Genomic DNA, 24,502 nt, shown 5'->3' with positions numbered 1-24,502 from the left:
TGATGGACGAGCATTTATATATGCTTGTTTTTTAAATTTAATACATTGACTTTTGCCATTCTTTTATAATAGTAGAAACTAGTATGAAAATGTCACTTTACTCTTGTATTGTATATTGCATGATTTCACCATTTTCCATTTGGATGTAATCGTGGCCATGGCCAGGCTCGAGCTATTTCTGATTATTTGAATAATGTCGGTTGGTTTTAGAAATACTTTTATCTTGTCTCTAATATTTTGGTTAGCTTGAATTGCCCCGGAACTAATCTTGTCCTGCGCTTGTATTATTAACCTTGATGGGTGCACAAGCACAAGTAGAACTCTCAAAAAGCAATGGAGAATGACATATATCATCTTCCAAATCTTTTTACGTTTTCTGGTATATTCAATTTTTTTCTCCACTCAATTTTTTGATTTTTTTTTTTTAAATTCGGTTTTGAATACTACGACAGTTTATATGACAATATCTGGATCATTATGTCATGCTAAGTTTCCTCTCTGGCAGATGTGTGAAATACTTGAAGTGATGTATCACCAAGTTGGAATATAGATATCTCAAACATAGCTCGACCTACAATGCTTCCTTGGTTGAGTTCTTGGATTGCTTTGCCTGCCTCCTCAAAGGTGTATCTCCTAGGAATGTCATGGCCAAGATTGAAGATACCTGTTTCTTCAAATGTAATTACCTTTAGAAGATCTTTATGAGCTAGTTTGCTTTTATTAAGTACAATACTAATGATAGGGAAAAAAAAAAGAAGAGGAAAAGAATAAAACAAATTAACTTGACCAACCAAAATAAAAGGAAAAAAAATTAAATTCTGTACCTCTGGTGCGTTATTGGGTTGTGTAAAAATTATAAGAAAATGTTGAAGAAAAATATTTCAATCAATTTTTCATAGAAGAATTAATTTGAAGTTTCATGGATAATGGAATTTTAAGAAAGGGATAAAAAAATAGTTAGTAATTTCTAGAACAAATGCGAGCTAAAGTTTTTAATTTAGCTGTATTACATAAATTCTGCTATCAATTAAATAGAATATGAAAATTTTAAAACAAATACAATCAAGTTTCCAATAGTAAAAACAAAAATGTCTGGGCCTAAAGTGGCCTAAAAAGTGACCTCTTTTGGCCCAACCTAACCATGGCATATCGCTTGTTGTTCTCTTCATGAGAATTGCGAATAAAATGTTTGCCCAAAATGTGCTAGGCAAAATTTGGACGAGCCCAAAAATGACTTGGCTTAAGTGACATCTTTCTTAACAATTATTGATAAATTTGGCAATGAGTGAGTTAGGGATGAACTTTTGCCTAGCCTAACCATTGCACAAGTTGCTCACTTCACGAGTATTATGAATGAAAATCCCCAAGAAAACATCAAAACTCACATACTATCATTCATGTCCCTCATAAATGAACATTTTTAAATACGAAGATAAAATTAAGTTATCATCTAATTTTTTTTAAAAAAATTTGATTTATCATCTTATGTAAATGAAGAGATACGTTTACAATTTTTATCAAAGAAATATCCTTAATAAATGTTAAATACTAATTAAATTTAGTGAACGAATATTATTTAACACGAATAATAACTTACTTTATTTAATAAGTTAGGCATGATATTTAATTTTCATTAGGAGTGAATGGTCCAAGACATACTAAGTTACGAATCCCAAACCCGCACTCCCTTCAATTCAGGGGACATTGACCAAACTGACACCATTTTAATAAAAATTTACCGGATTGCCATGCTACGAAATTTTTTTATCAAAATGCCGCGTCACAATCCCGCTGGTCTGACAAGCAGGAATGAACTGAACACGTGGCAGTGTCTGAATGATCAACCATTCTAGCTAAGCAGCCCATCGCGAAAGACATAATGCTGACACGTGGCAAAAGTACAAGCATTCTCTGCAAAAGTATAGGATACCTGCACTTTTACCACGTGTTAGCATTCTGTCATTTGCGTTGGGTTGCTCAATTAAAATGGTTGACCATTCAGACGCTGCCACGTGTCCAGTTCATTCGTGCTTGTCAAACTAGCGGGATTGTGACGTGGCATTTTGGCCAAAAAAAATTTCTGATGTCGCAATTCGGTAAATTTTTGCCTAAAAGGTGACAATATGATCATTGTCCCTCAATTGAGCTCCATCTTGCAGGGGTACATTGGGCAATACAATGTTTGAGTTGGGTTTTGTTGTGTTGCCAAATGCCAACGTAGTGGCATGTTAGTGGATATATGGGATAAGAAGTAAGAAGGAATGAATGAGTGTGGCGCAGACGAGTCACACCAACAAAGACTAGAATCTGAGTCCAGCGAAACACAATGATGTATGCACCTGGACTTTTGCCCAAATAGCCAACCCTCTTTCTCTTTCACATTAATCAACAACCTTCACATGGCAATGATATGCTACTACTGCCTTTTTTATTTCTTCTTCTTCTCTTTAATAGATAACCCTCACCTTTCTTCTACTTTTAGCTATTCTTTACACCTATAGCAGTCAGTGACACACCATAAAATATACTAAATACTTAATCATGCATATCTAAGAATAATTAGACAAATAACAGGTAATTTTATTGAGGACCAAAGGTCACAATTATAAGAATAATAAAAATTATATATAACTATAACAAAATGATAAATATTTTAAGGGAAAAATAAATATTATGTTGTAGGAAAAATTCTTAGGTCATGTTATAGAGACAATCGATTGTGGGGTTCACTATTTTTAAAATAAATAAAAAGTAAAAGAATTGATGGGCTCATTTTTGTATTTGTGTTGGAAAATTATTTGTGTCATGTAAAAGAAAGAAAACATTATCCATATTTTAATTGGGAAATCTTTTTCTTATGTTGATGTAGATAAATCTTATGTCAGTGAAACAAAATAATAAGAGGGACCTACAAATGATTAAAGAGAAAAAAATAAAGGTGGGACCCACTTTTGTTATGAGTATATAAAAAGATGAATTATCCGATGTTAAATGAGATAAATAAAATCCATTTTAATTAGGTATAAACGAAACCTCGCCATTTAATTTCTAATTGCAGTGTGATTTTCTATCATAATTGGTGGTGGTATTTTGTTGCATTGTTTCATTGACTAGAAGGGTGATGCACATGTGGCGACTCCTTAGGTCATTTAGGGGGTATTTGGTAGGAATTTTTTTTTAGATAGTCAGGCAACTTTCATTGGTATTTTAACTTGATCATGTTTGGTACAAGACTCAAAAAAAAAATTACCAGAAAAATTCTTTGCCCAGCCATTGTGATTTGTTTGCAAAATTTCATGAAAAAAACACTGTTATAGAAAATCACATGAAAAGTGGTATTTTGGGTTGACCAAAATGACTGTTTCAGAAAACACTTTTCCAACCATTGTAATTCAAATTCAAAATTTAAAAGGATTACTTTAGTAATTTATATCCATTATCCCGATAATATTTTATCTTCAACTAAACATAGACTTAAAATTTAAATTATTTTTCTGATAATATTTCATCAGCCTATCAAATAACTTTCTTTTTAACTTTTCTACCAAACTTACTTTCCTACCATATTCTCAATAATTATATTTTTTTAATAATTTTTTTTCCTCTACCAAAAGACAGCAAAGACCCTGCATTTGTAATGAAATTTTTCGCTACTAAGAATGGTGGTATTTAGTTGTATTGTTGGGAGATACTAAGGGGGCGTTTGGCACAGGAGATAAATTTTATTACCAGGAAAATATAATTAATGGATAAATAGTTGAAAAATTAAATTAGTGGGGAAATGTAAAAAAAGTTGTTTGGTAGACCATAATATTACCAGAAAAATTAACAAATATTTACTAAGACTATGTTTGGTTGAAAGTAAAAGATTGATGGAAAAAATATCAAAAAACCGAAAATACCCCTTTAAAATATCGACTTTCTTTATTCAATAGAGCCGTTGTTGCAGTATCGTTGGACACCTATGATGCAACCAACGTTCGTCATGGCTGGAAATAACCCTCGCAAGCTCATGTTTATGTTTGTGGAGCTATAGCTGCATCACAAAGCATCCGCATGGCTGGATCAACTCGAGACCATGTGATAATTGTTGATGAGACAATCAGTGGATACCACAGAATTGGTTTGGAAGCAGCAGGGTCGAAGGTTAGAACAATACAGAATTATAGAAACCCCAAAGCTGAAAAACATGCTTACAATGAATGCACCTACAGCAAACTCCATGGGATGGCAGCTTACAGATTATCACAAGATAATATTTATTGATGCAGATTTAGTCATATTAAGAAATATTTACATGGTGGATCATATTAATGAGTGGCATGTCTTACAATGGAGGGGACCAGGGATATTTGATTGAAATATTTACATGGTGGCATAGGATAGCAAGACAGATGAACTTCTTGAAGCATTTTTGGATTGGTGATGAGGAGGAGAAGAAACAAATGAAAACTATGTTGTTTGCTGCTGAGCTTCCAATTCTTTGCATGTTCTTCACTATCTACACTTGATGCCTAGGTTATGCTATATGGACTATGATTGCAAGTGATGTTGCACATGAAAAGTGGTGGAAGGTGCATGATGCAATGCCTGAGCTCCCTCAAGTTTTGCTAGTTGATTTCTAAACCAACGTATCGTTTGCGCAAAATAAGGAACAACCACGTCTCATCAGCAACCAATGATACACCCCAGCAGCAACCACGCCTCATATTTCAATCTTCACTCCTTCCTGTGCAAAATAAGGACCACATAGAGGAGAGAGGATCTGACTAGCCGAATATCAGGGGCATTTGGGTAACAAAACACGTGCCAAAATTTCCACTTCCTTGATTCTCTCCAAATACCACCTCCACAGTCGCATTTGCAAACAGTGATTTCTACAAAAATTTACACACAACGCAAGGTTTCATGGGGGAAGAGGTTCTCTAGTTATTTTTGTCACACTCTTCTACCAAACAAGGCTTAATTCAAAAAACCACTCTCACTTACCCATCAATCCCCTTAAAAACCACCTACCAAACACCACTAAGGAGTAAGGATGCTTGAACATTAGATATTTTACCATGTTATGGGCTTAAAATATTGCCACAACAAAAGGTAAAATGTATTTAAAGAAATTTATTTCAAAGTAATTTTCAATTAACTATTAAATTCTCTTTACGAAGAAAAATCTTTTCTATCAAAGTTATATTTAATATTTAAATTTTCTCTTTACATTTTTTATTTTTTTATACCGATCCTAATTAATTCTTTAAAATAAATCAGTTTCTTAAAAAAAATTAATTAAATGTTTCTTGTCTTTCAATCAGATACTAACAATTCAAAAAAGGAAAATCTCAACCGACGACAAAACTTCAACATTAAATATTAACTTTTATTTACTAATTTCTAAACATTTAATTAAAAAAGAGAAAAAATAAATAAATGTAACTCATGTGATTTGAATGAATATCGAAAAAGGTAGTTGGTATACCTAAAACCTGTGGTACGTGTCAATGCAAGAGGGAAGAAGCACAAGGAAAATTATGAGGACGGGTTGACGTTAACATTTCCAGGCATTCATTGGAAAAAGAAGCTTTAGCTTTTGGGACAGATAGTCCTCATGGCGGTGCCATTTCTTCAGATAACTAAACCGTAACAGCCACCCTTCGATTCTTTTTCTAACCATTTTCAATTACTATTATACTTACTTTATTCTATTTTTTATGTAATTTAATCTTTCTCACAACTATACACAGTATACAAACCCTTTTTCCTAGTTATTATATTTTAGGGTTCGTTTTTTGTCATATCATATGACAACACTATTTTCTTGCACATACAAATTAAGTGTGAGTCTCACGCTTAAAAAAAAAAAGTCAAACCAAAATCAGGATACGGTGCCTTATTCTTAAGGGCATGTTTGGTGCATAGTATATGATAAGGCATGATAGTATAAGACCTGATAGTATAAGGCCTGATTGAATTTTAATACTATCCAACGTTTGACACGGTATTGTAAAATAATATATTGTATAAGATAATATCATCTAGTATTTGGTAATGCACTGTATAATATTATATAGGATAAAAATAAATATTTTTATTAATAATATCCTTTAATAAAGAATTTATATAATTCTTCAAAAAATATCATACGATATTAATTTTTATAAAAATTTATTGATTAGGATGTTCAAAACATAAATTAATTTTTATAAAAAAAAAATTAATATTTTAAAAATTAATATATCAAATTAATTTTTATTTTAATATATTAATATTAAAATAATATATTAATTTTTGAGAATTACACTGGTCAACGATGTTAATACACCAACCTCTTATCAGGCCTTATCCCCCCCCTTAGGCCGGATTAAGTTATACATCATTTTGATGTATTAAGGGATCTTGCTGTATAAACTTATACTATATGATGGTCACACCAAACAACTGAAATATCATAACGTATAGTATAAACTTATACTATCAGGCCTTATACGTCGCATCAAACATGTCCTAAGATATGTTGCCGGATCCTTGTTGCAGGAATGAACAGTGTTATTCCTGCAACATGATTCTTATATTTCCCTATATTTTATTAGGAATTTGCTTTCGTCATTTAACATGATCACAAAAAGTTTTTTACATATACAACATTTTGTGTGACCTACATGTTTTGAAAAAAAAAAAAAAGCTACGGCACGCAAAACAAATCTCTATAACATAACACAATTATTTTTTCGTACAACATAATTCTTATAACATTCATTTTATTAAATCATACTTATAAATTAATTTTTAATTTTTAATAAAATAATAATTAAATTCACATAAATAAATAATTAAAATTTGGTGTTTATATATCCTATCTTATTATATATCAGTTTTTCTTTTCTCACATAAGATGATATAACGTAAAAGTAATAAGAGAAAACATTTTCTCATGATGTAATAAGAGAGTTATTTTTTCTACAAATAATTTTTTGATTTTTGTGCAATATTTTTTTTTATTTTTTTAATAAATGTGAGCCCCAATTAAAATATGTTTGTAGTATGCAAAATTTTCTCCTTGAGACAATCGAAACCCACATAACAAATAACAGGTTCATCATTTGTTAAAAAAAAAAGTAGAAAAACAAAGAAGACAGCACAGATTTTGATAGAAAATTATCTCTTGTTACGTGATAAAATAATTTCCATTTATATATATATATATAAAATTTTCTCTTCAAGTAAAAAATTTGTCCACAACCTTAAAATACTTAGTTCCCCACTTGAGAATGTCATCATCATCATCATAAGCCCAAAAAGGTTAAGGTTAAGAACAAAAGAGAAAAAGCAAGACCTTTGGCTTTGGATCTTCCATGAAATGAAATGCTGAAGCTGTTAAGGGTCTATCAGTGTATCTTAGGTTTCTTCCTCGTCATCTCTGTCGTTGTGTCTGTCTTTTCAGGTGATTCTCACTCTCACAATATTAAACTCATGAAAATTTCGTTTCTTTGTTTTTGTTTTTGTTTTTAAAGGTTTTTTTTTTACTTTTCTTGAATTTGAATTGTGTCTCTTGTAGTTGTAGGTTTTGTTGATGTGTCTTAATTTAGATCTGAGCAACTGTAATCATGATTCGGTTAAGATGCTAAAGCAATTCATTTCTTATGAGCTTAATTATGATACCCATTATGTTTATCCTTCAACGTGCAATAATAAGTTTAACTTCATAGTTCAGAGTCTCATCTCAGCATGCTTTGGGATTTTATTTTATTTTTTTTAAATTAAGTACCCATTTGGCTTTTGGACTTACTGATTGTAATTTTGGCTTAATTTTCTTCTATGCAATTTCTTTGTAATGACACTGAAATTGAGTCATTTGCTGAGTTTCTGGCCTTTGATTTTTTTTCGGTTGCAGGGTAGTTCATGACATACTGTTCGGACTTCGGTTGCTCCTATAACGTGATGGCGTTTTTTACTTCGAACTGAGGTCAATTTACTGAAAGGCGTTTTTTACTTCATGTAGTTATGAATTATGAGTGTTCTTATAGCAAATTTTGGTATGTTGTTCTTCAATTACCTTCCATTCCCTGCAGATATTATATATAATGGTTAATAGTCTAATGTGATGTGATACCCAAACCCAAATTTTTGCTTCATACATTGCAAAAGACAAGGTGCTAACTAAAACTATGTTGATTCTGGCTTCCCCAAAATCTTAAGACATGGTCTATATTCTATCATGCTATTCATCTAAGGGGAAAAAGTTTGTTCTCAGTTTGGTCTTCCATTTTCGTTATTTATATAATAAAGTTATTATGTAAGGGTAAGGCTGCGTACAAGGATCCTCCACCTCACACTCGCTAGTCGGGTTTAACGGGGAGTGGTTTTTTTTTTTTTTATATAATAAAGTTATTCTCTTTTATTTTTTGTTTTTATGTATGTAATTATATGTTCCAAACCTTTATTTTCCTGTAGCCTTTTTTGGAAAAAAATTCAGAAGGTTTTTCTTGTTTCTCTTTGGCAAAAGTTGATAATCCACTGCATTTAATTTTAGTTGATATTAACTCTTTTGTTCCATGTTTTCTTCCTCTTCTGTAATATCTTCAACTTTAATTTTCAGCTCTTTATCTAGAAAGAATGGCAACTGAGCTAGTCAATGCTGCAACAAGTGAGAAACTGGCTGAAACTGATTGGACAAAAAATATTGAAATCTGTGAGTTAGTTGCTCGTGATAAAAGGTACTCTTTCATGTACTTATTTGTTGTTGTTTCTTTCGGATTGATCAATGTCCTAAAATATTGGGATTTGAATAATTGAAGCCAATTGTATCATGTGGAACTAAACTCAGTTAATTTTTTTTCATACATAACTCTTATCTTTTAGATCTTGATTATGGAACTTTATAATATATTTTTCTTTGCATAGGAATAGAACCTATGATCTCTACCCTTACCACTTGCGCTTTGCCCAAGTGGCTAATTTTGTGCTTATTATAGGAAGACAATCCTTACGAATGATATTTTTCAGTGTTGCCAAGATTGATTGTTGGGTTCCTTGGAATAAATTATTTCATTTTTAGCCTTACTTTTTGTATTTGGAAATTTATTTTATCTCTCAAAAGGAAAACTTATATTAGAAGAAGGCTTCACTTAGTTGGTAAATGACTGATATCTGGTGACACATGCTTATTTTGTGTTCAAAAATCAAAACAGCTTATAATAAATCTTACTGGGAGAGCTTTTGAAAAAAAGCAATTTTATCTTAATCAAATCCAAACAAGCTCTTAATTTGCAATTCAAATTATGTTCTTCATGGTTCTTGTTCACCACTATCCCTGGCTAGGCTTGCTTCCCTTGATTACAAACATATGATGAACTCATACATGTGGCACGATAATCCAAGCAGTTTTACTCTTTTAACAAATATCTCATAATATCTTAATTATATATTAGATTATCTCTTAAGATTGGTTTCCATGTTTCTATATATTTCATGATTTGTTTCCTTATTTAATTAGAATTATGAGTCTTTTATTAGTATAAATGAGTTTAGTGCTTTGTCTTTTGTATTGCATCATAACACATCACCATACACCATATATCAATACTATATTCAATTATTTAGATTTCATCATGGTATCAGAGTGTTATCATCCTCTATAACTTGTCTCATCATCTCTCTGCTACCTAGTTTCCTAAAATCCATAGCTCTAATTATTTTTTCCTTCAGATTAGTCACCTATCTTTGTCCCAGATGTCGTTTGGCTCTCATGTTCTCTTTCCACTTACAATCATTCCGATGACGTCTTTCTTACTAATGAGTCATACAGTGATGAACTATTTGTGAATTTGTTGTGATTTATACGGGCCTCCCATTGTGAACCATAGTGATGGTGATTTCTCCTATCTCACTTATGTGTCATGTTATCAATGAATTCTCCATGGCTGTGATGCATACCAGCCTCAGTTTCAATTTCAATTTTTTTTGGGGGGTCTCCTGAGCTTTGTTTCGGTTTAAAACTTCCAAATAACGACCTTGATAAACTTGGAGAAGTTTCAGTTCTTGCAGTGTATAATTGCTTGCAAGGAACTTTTTTTTAATAATCATTCTAGCAAAATCCCTTCTTCCTTGGTCATGCAACATTCCAGCTGTGATCATTCCACCCATCTTGTTGAGTTGCCTTTACAACAATTCTTATATCTTCGATGTCCCCACTCCCCAGCATCCCTGAGTTGCCTTTCCAACCATCCTTGAGTCTCTTCTAACAAGCTTAAAGCTTAGTAAGCTTTATCTTGAGGAGTGTTTGAATATATGAAAAATATCTCATAATATCTTGATTGTATCTTAGAGTATCTTGGATTATCTTTTAGGATTGGTTTCCATATATCTATATATTTCATGGTTTCTTTCGATATTGTAAAGAACCAATTCAACCCAAAAGCTTAAGCTGTTGGGTGAGGCTACATTAATGATTTTATATATCTCAACATGTCCCCTCACACGAGAGCCCACTGGGCTTGACGGGTGGACAATACACAGGTCCACCTACCTGTGCGAACAAAGAAATTCCACTTGAAAGAAAGTGGAAGGCGGCGAGGATCGAACTCGGGACACGAGGCTCTGATACCATGTAAAGAACCAATTCAACCCAAAAGCTTAAGCTTTTGGGTTGAATTGGTTCTTTATAGATATTATATTAGGATCAAGAGCCTTCTAATTAGTGCTTTATCTTTTGTATTGCATCATAACACGTCATTACACACCATATATCAGTATTATATTCAATTATTCAGTTTGTTCTCTCTTTTCCTCCTTCTCTACCCAAATCTCTACAATTTCAACATGAACTATCATATCTTTTGAATATGTAGACAAGCTAGAGATGTTGTTAAAGCTATCAAAAAGAAACTGGGTAGCAAACACCACAGTACTCAACTTTATGCTGTCATGGTGAGTATAACTACTTTATTTGGAACTTGCTTATTCATAATTTTTCATGTGAATTTCTAATTAGTTTTACCTATACTGAAAAACTTAGGTAAAGACACAGTTTGACTCTACATACTTTCCACTGTATCTGATACAGAGAAGCTTGGTTATTTGACTTTGTTGTGGTGAATATTTACATTCCTTGCTTTCCTATTCTATGGTGTTCTACTGAATCCTCTTTGATCTATTGATTTTCTAGCTGCTGGAAATGTTGATGAACAATATTGGAGAGCATATTCATGAGCAGGTGATTGATAATGGAATTATTCCAATTCTTGTGAAAATTGTGAAGAAAAAGGTGAGTTTTCTCCACAAAGATATGTTTTATTTAGCAATTTTAGTTTTTTTGTAACCTCATTTTTTATTTTGTCTTTTTCCTTGGTTGCAGTCTGATTTGCCTGTGAGGGAGCGGATATTTCTCCTACTAGATGCCACACAAACATCCCTTGGTGGTGCTTCTGGAAAGTTTCCCATGTATTATAATGCATATTATGATTTGGTGGTAGGTACAAATATGTGACACAAACCCCTGGGATATTCTTATGATTTGATCTGGATTCATTTGATTAAAAGGTGGTGGATAGCCTGTTGTCTTGTCAGAGTAAGAAAGAGTGAGATCATTTAAACTATATGATTTTTAATATAAGAAGAGGCTGATATAGCTTATACTATTCAATTAGTTAGCAATTGAATCTTTAATTGCTTACTGGAAGTAGTTTTTACCAAAAAGGAAAAAAAAAAAGATAAGAAAAAACAAGTGGTTGCATGGGATTTTCTTTTCCCCAATACTAGTCAATTAGTCATTATATGTCCTTTGGATGCCAATTCTAAAACCAAAGTCATGACATTGGGTTTATACTTTTTACAGAGTGCTGGAGTGCAGTTTCCTCAAAGGGCTCAAGTGGTCCAATCAAATCATCCTAGTTCACAACCTAGTAGGACTAGTAATATACCAAACAGGGAGCTGGCCTCACCTAGACATGAAGGGGTTGCTCAGCAAGCAGAGTCCCAGACTGTCCCTGAATCTAGGTGACTTTTGCTTTTTAGTTTTAGTCTAGTTGTAGTTGACAGGATCTTTAGAAATCCTTTTGTAGCTGACTTTATTGAAAATGATTTATAATGTTAAGAACATTGTTATTAATACCGCGCTATAGCGGGGAAGCAGCACATTGCATCCTCAGGTCCACTTTCTAGTTACAGGGGTGAAACCCCCTTCTTTACCTCCCTATTTTCTAAGTTATCAAACCCATTATTTTCCGTAGTTTACATCAGAAGCATACAGAGTATGTGTTTCGACAAAAAAAAAAGAAAAAGAAAAACTCAAAAGTGTGTTCTCTGTTTTGTTTCTGGCCGCTGACCCACTGTTCTAGCATTGTTTCCAGCCAACCCTGATGTTCTCCGAAAGACACACTTCTCTTGGGGGCGTTCAGCTCTCTCTTTACACATCTTTGCTCTTCTCTTTTATCATTTGATCTATGTTCATGGTAGGCATCATAACTCGTAGATCTCTGTTCTTTTTTTTGTGTTGTGTACTTCCTTCACACTTCACATTCTGTTTTTTTTTTGGTCCAGCTCCTCTAGAGTACAATTTTTTATTATTAATTACAATGGGTTTAATTTTAGATAATTTTTTATTTTTTTAGCATTTATATGTGTAAAACATAAATTAATTATCTTGTGTTTTTAATCTTTGGGATAGTGGACTTTCACTATGGTGATTTTAGGGTGGGCCGATCCTCAATGTTATCTGAGATTCATAACTTTGGATGAAAAGAATTATTTGCTTTAATTAGGGGATGGAAACTAAGATTAGAAGATTTAGCCAAATACGATAGTTTTTGGTCAAGTGAAATGACTGATAAGAAATAAGTTTCAAAATCAATTTTTGGTGGATGTTTTTTTGTTTCAAAATCAATTCATTCTAAAATCTGTTTGTAAATACTAAAAAAAAATAAAAAATAAAAATAATATCTGTTTGTATCCTCATTTTCATCTACTGGTATTCTGTGATCGTGTTGTGCAGCATTATTCAAAAGGCTAGTAATGCATTAGAAGTTCTAAAAGAAGTCCTTGATGCGGTAGATGCTCAACATCCTCAGGTGAGTCCTCAGAGTTAGTTATAGAATCTTAAATAATTACGGTCTAACTTCTTTTCTTTTCCAGGGAGCAAAGGATGAATTCACCCTTGACCTTGTAGAACAATGTTCATTTCAGAAGCAAAGGGTAATGCATCTTGTGATGACTTCCCGGTAAGGCTACTTTAAATTTTTCTTTTCTGCTTTTCGCCTATACAATTTCCTGCTTTTTCCTGCGAGTTCAGAGGATGGATTGCAATGCCTTTCCTTCTAGTCTGTTGGTTGCTCTAAGAATTCGCTTTGATACTCATCCTGTGCATATTAGCAAACAAAATAAATTTCAATGTAGGCTTAGTTTAACAACACGAGTTTTAGTGTTGATCCCAAGAAGAGTATAAATTTTGGTTTTTTATGGTGCTTCCTCTTTTGCCCTCACCCCACCTCACTAGTCGGAGTTTAATGGGGAGTAATTTTTATGGTGCTTCTTATTTTCTAAGACGAAGGCAGAAACTTAGATTATCATGTATGTACACTTAATATGGGAAAACCACAATAGGTATTCATGATAAAAGTATTTCTAGTTTATGAAACAGATAAGTCAATAAGTGGTTACTCATTAATCAGTCTTCGAATATTTTAATGTAGTTTAGTAGTTAATTGTTCCTAAACTTGAATTACTTTCAGCAAGAATTTCTTTCTTGTAATTTTCCCTAATATTTATGTATTTGCCTGTGCATGGTTTTAGTATATGGTTAATTTGTACCTTCAAGTGGTTTTTGCATTGGTCTTTTTGCAGAGATGAGAGGACAGTTTCTCGAGCAATTGAATTAAATGAGCAGCTTCAGAAAGTTCTTGCTAGACATGATGACCTTCTTTCTGGTAGAGCTACAACAACTGCTACTCGTTTTGACCGCGAAGAAGTAGAGGAGGAAGAGGAGCCTGAACAGTTAGTTCGAAGGTGCATTGCCTTTGAGTGTTTTTTTCTTTATGAAAGATAACACTGGATTTTGAACATTCATTCAGCTCTGTATGACCAATGCCTTGCAGATTACGCAAAGGAAAGGCTTGTGCAAGGCCTGAAGATGAAGAGACCGAAACCGAGTTATTTCGGTTGAGTTTGGTTGGAGAGAGACTCAATCGTCCACTAATAAGACCACTCTCTTTAGATGGTAATCGTTCTCCACCTGCAGTAAACCAACCTTCACCTCCAAAACAGAATGGGGAGGTTCCTCATGTGGCAATTCCACCACCACCTGCAAAACACATTGAGAGGGAGAGGTTTTTTCAGGAAAACAAGGATGGTTCTAATTTGTCTGGCCACACGAGAGGCCTCTCCTTACATAGTCGTAATGGCAGTAGCTCTCTCAGTGGAAGCTTTGATTTTAGTGACTGATATCCCTTAACAATAGGACCTCTTTTAGCCTTTTTCTTCTCATTCTTGTCTTAATTTGGATTTTAGTACTTGTGAGAATTTGGTGATTTCTGATTTACTCTTGGTGAGTTTGGAGAGAGAGAGAGAGAGAGAGAGAGAGAAGGGGAGATGGAATGCATCTGCTTCAGTTCATATATTACTTGTAATTAAGTGTTTTCTGAGATCATATGCTATGTGTGTTAAATGATATTGCTGCTGCTTTTTTTTTTTCCCCCCAATAATTTTTAGGAACTATATATTTTCTTCGTACTCTACTTAAACCATTTAAAAAAAAAAACTTCTAAACTAATGTTTTTATTTTTATTTTTTATACCGATTTTAATTACTTATTTGAGGTGACTCCACCATCCAATATTTCAATAAGTTTTGATTTTTTGAACTGGTTATGAGATTATTCGGATCGAGATTTAGTCAGAATTAAAGTTTATTATTTTTCTTCAGAGATGTATTTGGTAAAAATCAAAAATGAGTTATTTCCTTGCCTATTCATGCTGTGTCGCAAATTGAATTTTACTTATTTGTACTAAACTTCTACTTCTAAGCAATTTTTTTTTCCACAATGAAGTATTGCTATTTTCACAACTGGCAATTGTATTAATAAAATATACCTGATGCAAATGGAATTGTATAAATAAAATATACAATAAAATTAAAACTCGATACATTTTTTTATTTTTGGATGATTAAAGAAAAATAAAAATAAATGAAAGTATTATAATATACACTTTAATATATTTAAATTTATTATCGTATATGTTAGAATATTTACAATGCTTTATAATAAATGTAAAAGATTGATTTAATTTAAAAATATTTACAATATTCATATTGAGTATATTTGTGTATTTACAATTTGGAGTTTATTATGAAATCAAGATACCGCATTTGTTTGTACGAACAACTAATTTAACAATAATGGCTATGTCATTTTAAGAAAAAAGAACAATAGGTATATAATTATGAATCATTAAAAAATTATTGAATGAAACTATGTATATTATTTTTTATTTGCATTGTCATTCTATTAACTATTGCACTTCTGTTGTGTCGTTAGCAATAAAAATGTGGTATAATTTGATTAACAAGAGAAGAGCATATTCAAAAAAGTTGGATGCACAAGCCACTAGGAGTGAATTAGTCATGAGAGGCTTTGGAATGGATAGTTTGAATGCGGTTATAGTGATAGATCATTTTATAAAAAGAAAAAGGAAAAAAAGAAAAGTTGGATACACATTATAATCTGAATTCCTTTTCGTACGTGTCTCTCATATTATAACTGAACACTCGCATCATATTCTCAATAACAAATGAAAACTGTCAATTTATTTCCATGAATATTCCCACATCAAAGAGAATCAAGTCCATAAAAAAATAAAATAAAATAAATTAATGAGAGAATCTCATTAGCATTAATTTTAAGATGTGAATCATGCATAAGAAACCCCTTTAGCTAAGGGCTCGGACAAGATAAAAAAGATAAGATATGATATGTTATCATATCGTGTAATTATCCAGGTAAACCAACATGATATGATAAGCTTATCTTGTTGACTTATTTTATCATGTCCGTAATATGATAAGTCATCTTAAAAGAGGACTCGAATTAGGAATGGACAAATAAGATAATAAATGTCACATCTCTCTCATTTCAAATATAACCCTATGCTTTTTCCCTATGAACATTATTGGACATGTGAGGGTCAGCTCTTACCATTGACCGACCGCCACCGCCACTGCCGCCGCTACCGGCCATCAGCCACTTCTACCACCTACTAGCAGATATAATCATGAGCGACCAGCCACTACCATTATCACCAGCTACAACCACCCGCTACCACTTATCAACCCCCACAATTGCCCCCATTCACCATCATCACCATCGCTACAACTGCCACCACCACCAACCAGCCGCCACCTTGGGTCATCACCACCCCTAAACACCAAGCATAACAGCTACCGCCACCATTACCACCATCCACTGTCATCAATTAGCTACCTCAATTGCCACCTATCAGTGTTGGTGTCGCCGCCACCGCTACTTCCACCAACCACCTTCACCGCCACCATTGGACCAACAACTACACCATCGTCACCAGCACCCCTGACCACCGGGCACTAACTGTCACCACCATCGATCAATCACCACAATATTTTATTTAAAATTGTGACTTTTAATTTTTTTTAATTATTTAAAATAAGAAATAATGTGTAAATAAGTAAAAAAAAAAGGTTTAAAAATCAATTTTAAAATATCATATGAAATTCCATTAAAGAGATATTTTTGTCTATTTATATCATATCATGATACTATATAATTCGCTTCAAACACCGGATAAGATAACATTATCCTATCTGTTTATAGTGCATATCAAACGCAAGATAGGATATGAGCTTATGATACTCTATATCTTATTCTACTCTAATTTGGCTTTCGTATCATATACATTCCTATCTTATCATATACGAGCCCTAAAAGGCACGCACATATACCCCATATTACGTTACTCTTGGTAAACTATGGCATTTGCGGTGAAGAATATCTAAGCACCAAGAAATGCATCACACCCCATACTAATCTTTCTCGAGCACCAACTTTGTCACATTGAATTGAGCGAAACGAAGATACTGTAAATAAAGATGAGAGCTTCTAACAAATGCTTCACTTGGTCCACTTGCTGGTCTTCTCGGTTTGTTGCGCTCTTCTTTATACTAGTCCTAGTGGTTATGAAGTAGCAAGTCCCAGAATAGTGGAAGCCATATTTGCAGAATGTGTCCCAGTGTTGATTTCTGATAGCTATGTTCCACCCTTTAGTGATGTTTTGAATTGGAAATCTTTTTCAGTTCAAGTGGATGTGAAGGAAATTCCCAATATCAAAAAGATACTCATGGGAATTTCACAAAGCAAGTACTTGAGGATGTTGAGGAGAGTGAAACAGGTACAAAGGCATTTTGTGCCCAATGAGCCCCCAAAGAGGTTCGATTTTTTCCATATGACTATCCATTCCATTTGGCTCAGGAGGTTGAATATTTATTTTCAAGATCAGTAAATATGAAATCTGCTAGACACATTCTGCATCAAGCATGTACAGTATCCAGAAATGGTTTTTCATATGTACCATGGTGGATGAAGACCAATACAATTACCAGTTTTACCAATTAACATATTTGGTAAAACTCTGGAAATTAGAGTTTGACTTTTTGTGTTTTCGGATAACAGATTCATTATCAATGTGATCAATTGTTTGATCTTAAAAAGATGCCCCACCAACTCGAACCCTCAAAATGCAGTGTAATGACAGACACAGCACATTACTATATTTTTATTTGAGAAAGAGATGGTAGTTAACTTGTAAGTACTTTTTTCTCACTGTCAGTCTAATTCTAAATTTAAGTGTGGCAATGCTTATACATATATAAGTGAGAACTTTTAGGCAACATTATATGGCTGAGGTCATTGCTCATTGAATTCTGTAAAGAACCATGGGATACACCACCCCAAAAGCTAGTTCAAAGGGTGGGAGTGCCCAAGGCCTTATAAACTCCACATTAGTTGCTCATACATCCAATGTGGGTCCCCTCACACAAGATCCCATTGAGCTTGAAGAGTGGACAATGCAACAGGCCCAGCTTACCTGTGCTAAAAAATTCCACATGAGAAAGTGAGGGGCGGTGAGGATCGAACCCGGGACACGAGGCTCTGATACCATGTAAAGAACCAATTCAACCCAAAAGCTTAAGCTGTTGGGTGAGACTACATTAATGGTTTTATATATCTCAACACGCCTTCTCACACGAGAGCCCACTGGGCTTGAAGGGTGGACAATGCACAGGCCCACCTACCTATGCGAACAAAGAAATTCCACTTGAAAGAAAGTGGAGGGCGACGAGGATCGAACCCGGGATAGGAGGCTCTGATACCATATAAAGAACCTTGGGATACACCACCCCAAAAGCTAGCTCAAAGGGTGAGAGTGTCCAAGACCTTGCAAATAGGATCGTAACATTCCACCACGCTCCGTAGTCCCGACGCCCACACGGGCTGGCTTTCCACCACGCTCTGCAGTCCCGGCATCACCACCCGCGCCGCTTGATTGCAGCCGAGAGGCATAGTGAAAGGCTCTGATATCAGAGATAAGAACCTTGAGGTGCACCACCCCAAAAACTAGCTCAAAGGATAGGAGTGTCCAAGGCCTTATAAACTCCACATTAGTTGCACATTCAACCAATGTGGGACTATATATCTCAACACGCCCCCTCACACAAGAGCCCATTGGGCTTGAAGAGCGGATGATGCAACAGGCTCAGCCTACCTGTGCTAAGAAATTCCACAAGAGAAAGTAGGGGGCGGCGAGGATCGAACCTGGGACACGAGACTCTGATACCATGTAAAGAACCAATTCAACCCAAAAGCTTAAGCTGTTGGGTGAGACTACATTAATGGTTTTATATATCTTAATACGCCCTCTCACACGAGAGCCCATTGGGCTAGAAGTGTGGATATTGCACGGGCTCAATTTTTGGTTTACCTTTTTGTGCTTTTTATTTTAATTCCACTTTAAAGTGGAGGCGATGAGGATCGAACTTGTGACCTTATAGTCACTCAAGCTCTGATACCATGCAAAGAACCTTGGGATACACCACCTCAAAAGCTAGCTCAAAGGGTAGGAGTGCCCAAGGCCTTATAAAGGCCATATTAGTTGCCCACACAATCAATGTGAGACTATATATCTCAACAAATTCTTATTATCTGCTTCAAATAAAGATCATTTTGACAAAAACTATCTTGGAGATAATAGGGAAAGGTAATTTAGATTTCAGCAGTGTGCTCATACATGGCGATTTAGAATGTGATCAGACAACTATTGTTCTCATACATGGCGCCTATTGTAATACAAGTACTAAATTACAAGAACGGAGCCATGATTATAATACATATAAATCAAATATAATACACAAAAAAAGGTGACTTCTAGATAAAAGTATTTTAACAAGTACACAAGAATTGGAGTGCTTAACTAATTTGGAATTCTCCACTTGCATGAACCTCTTTGACCCTCTGATCATACTCATCTTCTTCATCCTCCACTTCTGCATCCAAATCTTCTGCCTCTTCATCTTCTTCACCTTCCCAACCAAAACCTTTGACAGGCCTAGATACTGGAGGTGGGTTTCTTGCCTCTCCCACAATTTTCATTACGTCCTCCACACTCTGAACATGAAAGCTTGGATTGTCTCTCTGATAATAGATAGCTTGAGCTGATTCAGTTAACTCCCTTGGAAGATTCTTTAAAAACCATGGGTGGTTTTTAATTTCCTTAATAGTAATTCTCTGTAAATAATAAATAATATATTCAGGCAGTTCGCTCCACATATACAAGTCTTAATTCCAAATGTAGTTAGTTATATTTTTAATAGCATCTTGTTTGACAAAAGTCACATTTAAACTCTTGTCCTTCACTCTGACGTGCAAAAGCCACAGGAGAATGAACTGAAGACATAATATTAGTAGAGCATCCTAAGAGGGAGATATTTTGAAGTGAAAACTAAACATAGTACTTACAAATGTATGCTTCTAGAACATAGAAGAGACATGGCATACATGATCTGATATGCGTGAAAGTCTAAACCAATTTGCAATAATAGCGAAAAAGTTTGGCAGCTTAAACATTATAACATACCCTCAATGGATTTGCAACAAATATACGAGAGAGGAGGTTTCTGCAATCTTGAGATATGTGAACATAATCAGGGATTTTGTATTGAACAGACATGATACGCTGTAGAATAGGACAGGAAATGGGGATAAGAACGATGTGAACATAACATAAGAAATATTATGAAAATCAGTATTGAAAGGGAAGAAACATACCTGAATTGTTTTCCTAAAATTCCTAGTGTCATCCTGGTCCTCAAAGGGATATGCTCCAACCAGCATGACATAAAGAGTCACCCCACATGACCATACATCAGCCAACTAAAACAATAATTTGAACAGAATCATTAATGCATTGGTTCAAAAGTAAACAAAATCCTTTACATTGAATACATGTAAAAAATCAAAATATACTTTGTTCCAGGTAACATAATCAGAAGAACAACAAAGCAACAAAACTAGTGATGAGTACATGTTTGATTATAAAATAAATCCCACCTGCCAATCCTGTCCACAAACACACACAAAAAAGAAGCTTCTGGTGACATGCAGCAGGCTAGAAAGATGATATATAAATAAATCAGATGCACGGAACTCTAAAGAACCTAGTGATTTGGAGCAAATATAGTACCTTTCCATCATATTCTCGCCTAGAAAGAACCTCTGGTGCTATGTAAGCCGGTGTTCCAACCGTTGATTTGGGTTGTGAATGCAGCAAAGAAGACTACACCACAAATAAGAAACACTCAAACAACTAAAACAGTAACCTACATATTATTCAGAACTTTAAGCTTGATGGTGTTTATTCTAATACCTTGGAATAACCAAAGTCACAAATTTTTAAGCGTGGTGCAGGACTTCCATCTAAAAGGGTGTTTTCTAGCTTCAAATCTCTGTGGCATATTTGCTGCAAAAGAAGATTAAAAGCATAAGTCCTCACTTTGTGAATTTATGGAAGTGCCATGATTTTCAGCGAACTTGAGCATGAGTCTACCTTGGTATGACAGAAATGGACACCGGAGATCAGCTGCTGAAAGAAATATCTGGCCTGAACAATCAAAGATAAGTGAGACATGGAAGCAAATGTAAGGGAGTGAAGCAATCAAGCAATGGAGAAAAATCTGAGAGTATATGACGCTATTAACCTCATCTTCACTGAACCTGCCAGCACTGCATATCCTCTCGAAAAGCTCTCCTCCAGCTGCATACTCCATTACTATTGCTAAATGTGTGGGAGTCAAAACCACCTGCAAAATCAAAATCCATTCAAATAAGAACACATAATTTCATTATAAATAGTGCTCAATACAAAGTGATCCAACAGGATTAGTAAAAGAAGTAAAATCCTTGCCTCCTTGTAACGAATTATATTGGGATGCCGAAGAGACCTGTGGTTCATAATCTCCCTTGCCACGTTCTCATCAATCTGAAATTTGAAGGGGGGAAAAACAAACAAAAAAACTTACAATCACAAATGTTAAAACAGAAGCCTTTCATTTGTTTATTTTTTCAAAAGAGAGTAAACTTTAGGGGAAATAAATAGAAGCCTGTCTTCAATACTGCTTCAAGTGCTAATATATGAGTTCTTAACTTCTAAACACTTCCACCCATCTCTTTAACTGCTTAATAATCAAACATCAAGGGGTTTATAGTTGAATTTAAAGTGAGAATGAATATTTAAGCATTTTTATTTTTAACAAATGGGAACTCCCACCTCAGTGGATCCAAATAGAAAACACAATTGACATAAACCTAAATTGAAGGAAAGTTTGAATAAAAGAAGAAACCTTGGGGCCACGCTCGATGTATTTCATGGCTACGAGCTCCTTGGTGACCTTGTTCCTCATAAGCCTTGCCACCCCAAAATTGCCAGTACCCAGATCCTTGACAACCTCGTACTTGTCCATAGTAATTACCCACACCCACCAACCTTGAAAAAAAATAATAACTTGAACAAGGAGCGATTGATTGAGTGGACTCAATTCAACAGAATCATAGCACCAACATTCTATTCTCTGCAATTTGATCAAAAGGGTATCCAAAAAAGGGTCGCTTTCACGGAGAAAAACGCTTCTTGATGAATGGAGTGGTGAGTGGCTCTACCTCTTCGTTATGTGTTTGGTTATCTTTGTGAGCTGTGAGCGTTTTCTTATCTATTAATCATCAAATTTAGTAAAGAGGTTGATGAGCTCTGTGTGGATTGTGGAACAGTGGAAATAGCAGCGTTCATTGTTATTGGAATTTGGATCTCTTTAAAAACGCCCTTGCGGGGTTGGATAGAGAGACATTAGGCCTTCCATTGACTTCATTCATTTACGATCGTCTTTGCCTTACGAGTAGGATGAAAGTGGGCTGGCCAAACTTTCTTCCGAAAAGTTTCAGTTTGTGCTTACAAAAATTAATTTTACCTAACTCGAAAATATAGTATGAGTTTAACTGTTAATTTGTCTAAATTTATTTATAAAAAATAAATAAATGGTCTGACCTGGTCTGATTTATTAACTTTTTAATTTTTAATTTTCAAACAAAATATAAATTAATTTTATAAAATACTCAAATTTTGTTCTTAAAACAATAAATCACAATTTTAACGTTAAAACAAAATGATGAATACAATAACAAATTACCACAATCTGCATTTAAGTCACTCTCATAAGCAAGATACCTAAAATAAATAATATATATTTCATCATATCCAACAAATCAGTCCATATTCTATAAATTAAACTAACTGCATGAATCCAACAAATGCATCATGATACTTGTAAATTGTAACAGCCAAAAACTTTTCATCATCTTCTCTCCCTTACAAATACAGTTCTAAAGTTACACAAGTTGGCAAACAATTTTTAAATGTAGAAAACAAAAAACAAGATTAAAGAATAGAAAATAAGATTAGAAATAAAAAAACTTTTTTATACCTTTTGTTATTTTTTCTTCAAGCCATACTTATTATGTTGTCAATCTCCACCATATATTAAAGTTTGGATTGTATCTTCAACCAAGTTAAAACGATAGGCATTAATAACTCTTCCTCCAGCATTAAATGTTCATTTTGATGTTACTGTAAAGATTGATACAAATATTCTATGAAGCACCGACACTTCAAAAACTCTGACGTGTCGTGTCCGACACTCCCGACACTTCAACACGCGTTATAGAAATTCAAAAAAAGGTTCAAAGGTTTCCTTGTGTTGAGTTTTTAGTTCCAACTATTAGATTTGTTGGATTACGATTATCATTTTATTGAGTTTAATATAAATATTTGGGATATCTTATGTTTCCTTGCAAAATTGATAAATATCATAAGTTTAGTTTCATTTTTTTGTTAAATTATTGAATATTAAATATAATATACACTACACAAATTAAAAATAATATTTAATATCAAAACATGTCCTAACGTGTCGAAATCTAACATTTTTTAGAATTAACGTGTCAGAGTGTCGTGTCGTATCGTATCACGTGTCCAGTGTCAGTATCGGTGCTACACAGCAAATATTATGCCACTCCCAAAGGTAGTATTGATTGGGGATCGAACCCAGGCCCTTCTATCACTTACTCAGCTCACATACACCAACTGAACTATCATCATTTGGTACTACATGAATAATATTATTTAATTTAATTTAAAATAAATAATATGTTATTACTAAAAATAAATAAATAAATAATATGATATAAGTCGGCATGTAGGCTTATAAGTCTAGCATATAAAAATAAGCCTATGGCCTGTTTTCTAAATAGATTTTTTTAAAAGCTCAGACTTGTTCTATTTGATTATATGTAATAAGCCAAGTCTGACTTGATATAGGTTAGGTTCTAAGTCCCTGTACGCCGATCTAGCCCACTTTCACCTCTACTTACAAGTCTTTCAAGATATTTACTAAACTAGCAACTTTGTTCTGGATTATAAATTATTTATAAAACTTATATTAATTTTAGGTAAAAGAATTCTCCTGTCAATGGAGATAAGTTATCTCTGGTGAGTCTAAAATTACGTCATTTTAGAGCGAAAATTAAGGTTTTTTTGGAATTCTAATATAACAGGGTTATAATAATCTTTATCATTATAATTTTTTAATCTTATAATCCAAAACGATGTTATTTTGAGCTCATTGGAGATAATTTTTATTTCTGGTGACTGAAGAAATACTTTTCTCATTAATTTTATGCTTATGTTTCAGTTTTTTTATTTAAAAAAATAAAATAAGTTGTATGTTATATAATTTGGGGCATGTTATATTTACAAATTTTTTTGTTTACAAACTTACACTAAGTACGACCGATCGTACTTTAATCATGCAGTGTACGACCAGTCGTACTTAGTGTAATTTGTAAAAAAAAATTTGTAAACGGATCCTATTCCATATAATTTTTATA

General features: G+C 33.7%; 2 protein-coding genes across 4 annotated transcripts; one reads left to right on the top strand and one right to left on the bottom strand.

Annotated features, from left to right (window-relative positions):
- The first annotated feature begins 7,295 nt into the window (after nucleotides 1-7,295).
- Nucleotides 7,296-14,659, top strand: LOC133316638 (TOM1-like protein 5). 2 transcript variants are annotated; one of them, XM_061518428.1, is made up of 11 exons: nucleotides 7,296-7,435; nucleotides 7,886-7,957; nucleotides 8,591-8,708; nucleotides 10,842-10,920; nucleotides 11,159-11,257; nucleotides 11,348-11,461; nucleotides 11,828-11,988; nucleotides 12,983-13,058; nucleotides 13,123-13,208; nucleotides 13,831-13,992; nucleotides 14,082-14,659. In XM_061518428.1, the coding sequence occupies exons 3-11, from the start codon at nucleotides 8,608-8,610 to the stop codon at nucleotides 14,425-14,427; spliced, it is 1,224 nt and encodes a 407-aa protein (XP_061374412.1). In that variant the 5' UTR covers nucleotides 7,296-7,435; nucleotides 7,886-7,957; nucleotides 8,591-8,607; the 3' UTR covers nucleotides 14,428-14,659. The 2 variants fall into 2 exon arrangements, with proteins under 2 accessions (XP_061374412.1, XP_061374408.1); XM_061518424.1 differs by having other exon boundaries at nucleotides 7,886-8,027.
- A 4,605-nt stretch (nucleotides 14,660-19,264) lies between these two features.
- LOC133316589 (serine/threonine-protein kinase SRK2A-like) lies at nucleotides 19,265-22,453 on the bottom strand. Of its 2 annotated transcripts, none has more exons than XM_061518369.1 (9): nucleotides 21,907-22,453; nucleotides 21,471-21,545; nucleotides 21,256-21,366; nucleotides 21,114-21,167; nucleotides 20,934-21,026; nucleotides 20,751-20,843; nucleotides 20,336-20,440; nucleotides 20,145-20,243; nucleotides 19,265-19,795 (listed from the first exon to the last, which is right to left on the bottom strand). In XM_061518369.1, the coding sequence occupies exons 1-9, from the start codon at nucleotides 22,024-22,026 to the stop codon at nucleotides 19,478-19,480; spliced, it is 1,068 nt and encodes a 355-aa protein (XP_061374353.1). In that variant the 5' UTR covers nucleotides 22,027-22,453; the 3' UTR covers nucleotides 19,265-19,477. The 2 variants fall into 2 exon arrangements, with proteins under 2 accessions (XP_061374353.1, XP_061374345.1); XM_061518361.1 differs by having other exon boundaries at nucleotides 21,265-21,366.
- Nucleotides 22,454-24,502: the final 2,049 nt, after the last annotated feature.

The sequence above is a fragment of the Gastrolobium bilobum genome, unplaced genomic scaffold (assembly GCF_033153095.1).
Source record: "Gastrolobium bilobum isolate Gb01-03AN ecotype WA unplaced genomic scaffold, APGP_CSIRO_Gbil_v1 utg47204, whole genome shotgun sequence".
Taxonomy (NCBI): Eukaryota; Viridiplantae; Streptophyta; class Magnoliopsida; order Fabales; family Fabaceae; genus Gastrolobium; species Gastrolobium bilobum.
Note: the sequence above shows the minus strand (reverse complement) of the source record. Positions and strands in the feature narration are given on the sequence as shown.

Coding starts and splice junctions, on each gene's coding strand:
- LOC133316638 (XM_061518424.1), top strand. CDS start 8,003: ATGAGTGTTCTTATAGCAAATTTTG. Junction 11,989..12,982: donor CAGACTGTCCCTGAATCTAG/GTGACTTTTGCT, acceptor CGTGTTGTGCAG/CATTATTCAAAAGGCTAGTA. Junction 13,993..14,081: donor CCTGAACAGTTAGTTCGAAG/GTGCATTGCCTT, acceptor AATGCCTTGCAG/ATTACGCAAAGGAAAGGCTT.
- LOC133316589 (XM_061518369.1), bottom strand. CDS start 22,026: ATGGACAAGTACGAGGTTGTCAAGGATCTGGGTACTGGCAATTTTGGG. Junction 21,546..21,906: donor ACATCGAGCGTGGCCCCAAG/GTTTCTTCTTTT, acceptor TTCAAATTTCAG/ATTGATGAGAACGTGGCAAG. Junction 20,844..20,933: donor GTGACTTTGGTTATTCCAAG/GTATTAGAATAA, acceptor TTTGTGGTGTAG/TCTTCTTTGCTGCATTCACA.